Genomic DNA, 8,620 nt, shown 5'->3' on the forward strand with positions numbered 1-8,620 from the left:
GGGAGTGGAGCTTCCTCTGGGTGTTGTGGGACTGGCTGTGGAGCTTGCACCCAAGGTCTACTCTGGACCCCAGCCCAGACAGACCAGAAGGAACCCAAGTCACTGGGCTGGCCGAGTTCCTGTGTGCCTGGTCCCGCTGGTCCCAGTTATTCCCAGTCCAAGTTCTACATTTTAATCCCCAGGCAACAGAAGGCGCCCTTTATTTTCAATAACATTTTCTGTAGTTTTACTTACTGGGTTAACTTTTGTATCAAAGTATTAAATGGAAAGTTCTGAAATAGATATTCTATATGTTTTAGATTAAATAGCGTGAAGAAGTCCACAAACTCTCAGGCTTTATTCTGCCAAAATGTGAAGAACTCTCTGTCTAGCATACGTATGATGTATACTGCCTGCCTTCAGTTATTCAGTAATGGTCTCTGTTTTCTATTGACTGTTGAAAGCTCTTGTTTTCATGTTTTTTAGGTTACAATATAATTGCATAATTTCTCCCTTCCCTTTCTTTCCTTCGAACTCTCCCATATACCACCCCTTGCTCTCTCAAATTCATGGCCACTCCTTTCTTTCACTGCAGATACATGCATATATGTATATACATATATTTTTCTAAATATACTGTGTTCAGTCTGTATAATGTTTGTCTTAGGGTTTCTATTCCTACACAAAACATAATGACCAAGAAGTAAGTTTGGGGAGGAAGGAGTTTATTCAGCTTACACTTTTACATTGTTGTTCATCCCCAAAGGAAGTCAGGACTGGAACTCACACAGGGTAGGAACCTGGAGGCAAGAGCTGATGCAGAAGCCATAGAGGGATGCTACTTACTGGATTGCTCCCCCTGGCTTGCTCATCTTGCTTTTTTATAGAACTCAGGACCATCAGTCCAGCCATGGCACCATCCACAATGGAACCTCCCACTCTTGATTACTAGCAGAGAAAATGCCTTACAGCTGGATCTCCAGGAGGCACTCCCCTCACTGAAGCTCCTTTCTTTGTGATAACTCCAGCCTATGTCAAGTTGAAACCCAAAACCAGCCAGTACACTATTACTCATACATATGTTTCAGGTATTGGACAAGCAATTGGTGTACTCTTCCCAAAGAAGACTATTTCTTCTACTCACAGCATTCCTTACTTGCCTATAGGCCTGTAGTTCCTAGTGTGGGGTTGAGGTCTTGTGAGCACTCCTCCCAAGCCTCCATTTGAGCATGCCTATTAGTGTAATGTTGGTGAGACTTTATGGTCGTAGCCTCTGACTTTAATAGACAACATAATCATACAGCAAGCTCTCTGTTCTTCTCACTGTTAAAATTTTTCCTTCCACTTCCTCTTCTGATATGTCCTCTAGTCCTTAGTTTGGGGAGTGTTTTTATAGATTTTTCCATTAGGATTTAACTCTACAATTCTACATTTTGATTTGTGTGGTTGTGGTTTTCTGTAATTGTCTTGCTGCAAAAAGAAATTTCCTTGAAGGACTGAGGGATACCTTATCTGTGGGTAGAAGGACAGATGATTAGATTGTTGTTAGGGATTATCCTGGTGAAGTAAAGTGATCTTCACTTACACAGAATAGTTGGTTAGGTTTACAGTACTAGGCATTAGGTGTGGTTTCTATCTTGTTGAATGGGTCTTTTGTTTAGTTAGAGAACTGTTAGTTATTGCCAAGATATGCACGCACTATTGCACCCTTAGGGTTATTGTGCCAGGCTGTTTATTGTTGTGGTTTATAGGCATTATACGTTGATAGAACTGTTGGTTGCTTCTCTCCTTTGAAGCTTGCATGGCACCCTTTGGTACCTTAACAGATGGGATTTCGTTATGTGGTTTCATGAGTTCCAGTTGTAGTCTAGACTGGCCTTCAATTCATAGAAATAGACCTACCTCTGCTTCCTGTCCACTATCCTCCTGTGAGTGCCATGATTAAAGGCATGCACCACCCTTTTAAAAACCCATTTTGTTTTTATGCAAGTAATTCTTACTTTGCTCAGTATGGTCTAAGGGTGTATGTTGGTGGTCAGTATATATGCCAAAGAAACCATGAGATACTTTTTTGAAGTGGAAAGTAGATGTGATGTTTTGAAAAACCGTACCATGTAACTGTAATAACAGTAGATTATGTTCTTTTACTATCATTAATGTCTTATTGTACCTAATTTAAACATTCAGCTGTTGTAGGTATATATGTGTAGGGGAAAACCATATACTTCTGGTTTCATACTGTGCACAGTTTCGTCTACTAGAGATTTTGAGGGCATACCACACATATCGATGGAACTATTGGAATGATATTTCTCTAAGTATAATGAAACGTTTTAAGAGTACAGGTGGCAAGTTCAATCTCTTTTTATGCTGTTGAAAGAATGTGGGCATATGGAAAAGGAAGATAGAATCAGAGGCTCACCTGAAGCTGTTGTAGTGACTAAAACATTATGATCACAAATTAAAGGAAATATAAATAGAAAATGATAATAAGCATTTATATTTCAGAGTAGGAAGATTTTTGTATGTTTTCATTGTTGAACTCTGCATTTTTCTATATTGTCTAAACTGCCATTTTTTAGTTGGAGAAAGCTAATTTTTTTTGTAAATATATTTTCTTCTAAGAACAAAGAAATGAAGAAGAAACCTTCAGATTTTAAGAAATCATCTGCATCTGCTTTAAAGTAAGTGAATTCATATTTTCATATGAAAAATTAATGTGTCCATGTTAGTTTTAATTTTTAAGAGTATATCTTTAGACACCATAATTATAAAATTATACATGAATTTAAATATTCATAAACACTTCAGTTTTAGACATATAGAACTTAGAACTAGTTTTTAGTGTTTTCTAATTTTTTTTCCTTTTAAATAGGAAAGAGACAGATGCTTCAAAAATCATGGAAACTGTCTCTTCAACGTCTTCTGGTAAGTTATAATCTTTGTTTATAGAGGTCACTGGACATCCTCAAATGTCAGGCCTTGCAGACTCTCTTATTGTTCACTTGTTTTTCAGAGTAGCTGACCTTTGAGCTTCTCAGGATTCTTCTGTCTCTTTCTAACAGTTTTCCTTGGGCATGCTGGGATTACAGATTAATGCTGATACATTTAACTTTACATGGACTCTGGAATCTGAACTCAGGTCCTTATGTTTTTAAAGGCAGACACTTTATGCACTAAGCCAACTCCCAGACTGTAACATTAAAACTTGCTCAAATGAATGTATTTTGTCAGTTTCCTAGAAACTTCTTGCGTAATGGTGTTAGGAAGATATTTACTGAGCCTTTAATAGTAGTACCCTGAACGCCGTACATTTTATTGTTGTTGTTGTTTGTTTGTTTTTGTTTTTGTTTTTTGAGACAGGATCGTTTTACTTAGTCTTGGGTACTCACCAACTCACTTTGTAGACCAGGTTGACCTTAAGCTTACAGAGATCCTCCTGCCTCTGCTTCCCTGATGCTGAGATTAAACATGTGATAGCCACAACACTTGGCTTACAGGAGACTTTAAACATGAAAATTTATACACTTGCCCATAATTAAGGAAAAAGTGAATCACAGAGTTCTACTTAGTGAAAGATGGTATCTTTTGCTACCAGCATAGGCTGATGACCTGATAATACTTTGTTAGTGTGGAAATAGAGGCCATTCAACTCTCAATTTACAGTAATGAAATGATTTATATAGCCTTCCTGAGGGAAAGTTTAATATTATTAAATTTTACTAAATGAAAGAAGGAAGAACAATTGAGACGTTTTCCTTTTTGTGCATGTGTGAATACATACATATGTGCATGTTTGTGGACTCTTGACAGCCTCAGTTTTGTTCTCAGGAATACTGTCCTTCTCTTTAGAGACAGTGTCACTCATTGACTTTGAGCTTACCAGTTAGCCTAGTCTCCAAGGCTGGAGTTATAACTGTGTCTGCCATATGATTTATATGATATTTTTGGGAATATAACTCAGATCCTCATGTTTACATGAGCAAGTACATTAACTGAGACACCCCCCCAAACACTAAAAGTGTGCATTTTGACTTGGTTAGGTTCATATCTAAGAATTTTTTAAAGTACTGACTCCCAGGACAAAAGAGATTGGAGGCTGCAGAGTGCTCTTTGAAAATTAGCTCTTACCTAAGTCTGTATGTTATTAGTATTGTATTATAGAAATACATTTTTCTTCATTATTTTAGCCAGATCTGGACAAACAAAGTCATCTACAGTCAAGGTGAACAAATCTGCAGGTATGTTGGCTTTATATTCTCCATTTGTTTCTTGTAGTGCTGGGAACTGAATGCACACTTTCTGTGTTCTTGGCAGGGGCCTCTCACTATTGAACTACACTGCATGTCCTGATTGTTTATTTTTATTAGGATTTTTAGTTACTAAATTGCTGAAGAATTACATGGGCATATATTTATGAGATAAAGTATGTATTAATCTTTGAGAATTATAGTCACTTAGTTGTCAGAAATATTTAATACAGAGTGCTCTGATATTATCAAAGATAAATAACTGGAGAAGCATTTCTGGGAATGAATATCATATTTTTTTCCTCTTTAATTCATGACTTATGTTTATTTTATATAGTTGTCCAGATAATGCACATACAATTTTTATAAGCTATAGTTCCTTTGTTGTTCTTGTTTGTTTGAAACTGAATCCCATGTACCCCAAGTGGGCTTTGAACTTACCATGTAGTCAAGGTTATTCTTGAATCCTGAGCTTCCTGCTTCGACCTTCTGAGTGCTAGAATTACAGGTGTGTACCACCATGCCTGGCTTGCTGTAGTGGGTTTTAAAGTAACAATTAAAATTTCTTTCACTTTACCCTGGTGTATTCCACTGTTCTCTTTTCCTTCCTATTTCTGCTAAATACAGGTTATGTTAGAAATATTCAGGATAAAGAGGAGTATATTAAACTGTCTTCTTTGTGTTAAAAAGGGAAATGCCATTGTAACCGGCAGATTTGGAATTTTCTTGTAGTCTAAGGTGGTCTTCTGAGATGGTCATAGGTTTTAGGAAAGTTTTTGAAATTTCATTTATTTAACATACAATTTTATTTAAAGTTTATGGGAGTCACAAATGGATATCACTAGGCTGGGAACTAAAGCTGCTAGCCATCATTAACTGCTGGGGATAAATGCTACCCAGGCATCATTTCCTTAAATTTCTAGCATCCTCATCTAAGTTGTAAAGTGACTTATCCGTGATAATAACAGGTATACATAAAGAAATATCTTAACTGACTTGAGGTTCAGTTTATTCAGAATAGCAAACTTGTAAATTGCTATTAATTGACTAGTTAAGTGCCAAACTCTTAAGAGTTGGTGCATAGTTTATCAGTTATGGACAAGGATACATTCTACATTCCAAAACATACAGTAAATGTCTGATAATGAAAAAGTCCAAATATATATATATATGCTTCAGTATTAACTAATATATATTTTTATGTGTACATATATTCAAAAATGTGTATTTGCATATACATATATACTTTAAGAATTTGAGACAGGGTCTTACTGTGTATCCCAGGATGGCTTAGAACTCCTAAGTAGACCAGGGTGGCCTCAAATTCAAGAGATCAGCCTGCCTCTGGCCTGTTGAGTGTTGGGATTAAAGGGGTGTGCCACACCTGGCTATGATACTTTTAATTTGTAAATTAGGCACAGTGAAAAATAAACAATTAGTTATATGAACAGTCTTTCTGTGACCTTCATGTGTTTTTAAATGCATTTCATGAACTATGATCCAGAGAATCATACATTTGTATAATTGCTTTTGGAACTAGTAAACAGATGAGATTGCTTTGTGTCCTCACCCACTATATTTTAGCTTTTAGTTGATTCATACATTCAGAGGGTGATTTAATATAAGTCTTACTTTCTAGTAACCAATACCCCTCTCCTAAAGAAATTATCATAGCTAGATGTCCTAAAATATGGTACCATTTTATGTTTTAAATAAAATATTGTTATTCTTATATTGTTTTTTAAATGAGGTTCTTTGGAGATTGATACTAGTTTTGTATCAAGTAAAAACAGTTTTGACTATAGCTTTTGTGATTTAGGGAAATCAGCGGGTTCTGTAAAATCTGTGGTTACGGTAGCTGCGAAAGGTAAAGCTTCTATCAAAACAGGTAAGACAACTGAGGGAGAGAGGCTTATTAAATTTTATGAATTTAAAGAATACATTATTGAAAACAAGTTTAGAATTCATATAGTAATTTCTAGAATCTGATAACATTGAAGAATTTAGTAGAGTCTTCAGTATTTAAAATTTACAATATAGGATTTTTATTTGTTGGTACTATGTTCTTTAACAAAAAATACATTTCTGTACCAGTTTGTATTCTGTACCAATATACATTATGGTTGTACACTACATATGCAAGCATATAACTATATGATCCATCAGTAATATGTTCATAGGTTTCTCTGTCATTATCCCCTTTAAATGGTTTAATGTTCCCTCTTTTGCTCTTGTTGTAACTGTTATTTCATACTCCCATCCACAGGCTTAAACAGTTCATTTGATGCTTGTTACTTTAAAACATTACTTTCCCAGATAAAGAAAACACTTTTTAACATAAATGTTGTACAGTGACATTAGTATGGTCCTATTAATATTATCTTTTCTAATAGTTTAGTATCAAGAACTTTTGTAGACATTCCAAAATATATACTTTTAATTCCATATTTCACATGAGGATTAAACTTGGGATTAATTTAAACTTGGGATTAATTTAAGACAAAGGGAAAAATGTTTCTACTTAAATTTGCTTTTAATATTATTTATAAAAATTTGAACATAAATATGTAATAAATTGCTATTCAGATAAGGTTGAGCTATTTATTTCTGATATATTAATATGAAATTTGCAAAATGAGTAGGCTCTTAATCTTAGAGTAATGGTTTAATTCTACTTTTAAAAGCAAAATCTGGAAAGAAGTCTCTAGAAGCTAAAAAGTCTGGGAATATCAAAAACAAAGACTCCAATAAACCCGTGACTGTATCAGGTAACGATGTGCTATCACTCAGTGGTTTATTTTTTTGGATTCTCTTGGTTTATATTCAAGATATATCTTGAAATTTTCTTTAAAATTCCTAAAGGAAGGCCCGGGAGATGGCTCAGTTATTAAAAAGTTGTTGCGTATGTGAGCATGAAAACCTGTATTTGGCTCCCAGTAACCCACATAAAAGCCAGGCATAGCACACACCTGTAATCCCAGTGCTGGGTTGGGGTGGGGACAGAAAACACAGGCAAATCCTAGAGTTCATTAGGCAGCTAGCTTTGCTGCATATCCTTTTCTAAGGTCAGTGAGACCCTATCTCAATAAACTAGGTTTGAGAGCAATGGAGGTAGACATTTGGTGTTGACCTCTGACTTTCATATATGACACACATGTACATGCATGTTCGAACACATAAACCTCATAGCCTCAAAGGGATTATTTTGTTTTTCAAAGAGGTTTTATTAGCATGAGAGAACCTGAAGTGATGAAATTACTAGCTTAGATTCCAGTTCAGATTAATTAGTTTAATTTTGTTAGTGTTTTCTTGAAAATTAAAATAGTCTGTTTTGTGCAGCAAATTCTGAAGTCAAGGCTAGTACAGAAGACAAAGCCACTGGGAAGAGTGCTGAAGAGAGTCCTTCAGGTAGGCCAGTAGAAATCTATTTATATATACTATATATTTGAAATTGAAAGAAAGTATTTTTAGGAAAAGAAATATGCATGCGTATTTGTATAAGTGTTGATTTTTCTAGTACTAGGGTAAAACTTAAATCAAATTAAATATATTAGGATTTAGTTTATATACTCTTGTCACTATATCATTCTGAAGGTTTACTCTCCATGAGGAATATCCAAGTAGCTAGTGCTACTTAGTGGGTTCTTATTTCTTCCACTCTTTTTTCACCCATTCAACCCCTAACACTAGATAAGAGAGAAAAAAGTATAGAAAGAAAAGGAAAGATCCCTGAAAAATGTTTGGTCGGAAAGGCTTTGATGTCCTTAGACTACTTCCTTGTAATTGAGCGGTGTCAAGTGTCTTTAGGCAAGTTTGATCTTCTCATCTTTGCTGTCAGGATATTCATTTTCTTGTTTCTTTTTTGAGCATGACAGCTTAACAAACCTCAAAGAACAATCAACTAACAATCTTCCCTGCCTCTTGGCACCCTAGCATTTATATACCCTCTAAAAAGTCCCCAGAATTCTAAACATCACACAGTAGCAGAAATTATCTATGGCTGGCAAAATCATGTCCCTGCTAGAGCATGAGGCAAATCGTAGTCGGCTGCTGTGGACAGTCTGAAGCAGTCCCATAGTCCACACCTGGGATTAAAATGAAAACAAAGTCTTACAATGTTTCTGTATGTGTGTGTGCATGTGTGTTTGTTTAAAGAAACCAAAATTTCAAAGTTGTCAGTTCAATGTATTTAAAAGCTGGTGTCACAGGAAAACAAGGCCCTCTAAACTCAACTGAGCAAAAGCTCAAATGGACTCAGATGGAAGCAGAAAGCACATGGCCTGCATGAATGTGCATCGTTGTCCTCTGAGCATACATTATGATTTTCAGTTTCTTGTTTTTATGGGGCTTCTTTTTTCTTTTTCTTTTCTTTTCTTTTCTTTCTTTCTTTT

At 35.3% G+C, this 8,620-nt stretch overlaps 1 protein-coding gene across 12 annotated transcripts in view; it reads left to right on the top strand.

The window, feature by feature from the left end:
* Znf638 (zinc finger protein 638) overlaps nucleotides 1–8,620 on the top strand; it is a 141,515-nt gene that overhangs the window by 103,577 nt on the left and 29,318 nt on the right. For 7 of the 12 annotated variants that reach the window (XM_031382332.1, XM_031382331.1, XM_031382335.1 and 4 more), the window contains 6 exons: nucleotides 2,605–2,663; nucleotides 2,855–2,907; nucleotides 4,170–4,220; nucleotides 6,049–6,117; nucleotides 6,914–6,997; nucleotides 7,569–7,637. In XM_031382332.1, the coding sequence (XP_031238192.1) occupies nucleotides 2,605–2,663; nucleotides 2,855–2,907; nucleotides 4,170–4,220; nucleotides 6,049–6,117; nucleotides 6,914–6,997; nucleotides 7,569–7,637 (385 nt within the window). The remainder of the gene's footprint in view (nucleotides 1–2,604; nucleotides 2,664–2,854; nucleotides 2,908–4,169; nucleotides 4,221–6,048; nucleotides 6,118–6,913; nucleotides 6,998–7,568; nucleotides 7,638–8,620) is intronic. The other 5 variants (XM_031382337.1, XM_031382339.1, XM_031382340.1 and 2 more) reach the window with 2 other exon arrangements.

Source organism: Mastomys coucha, unplaced genomic scaffold, assembly GCF_008632895.1.
Source record: "Mastomys coucha isolate ucsf_1 unplaced genomic scaffold, UCSF_Mcou_1 pScaffold20, whole genome shotgun sequence".
In the NCBI taxonomy this organism is placed as follows: Eukaryota; Metazoa; Chordata; class Mammalia; order Rodentia; family Muridae; genus Mastomys; species Mastomys coucha.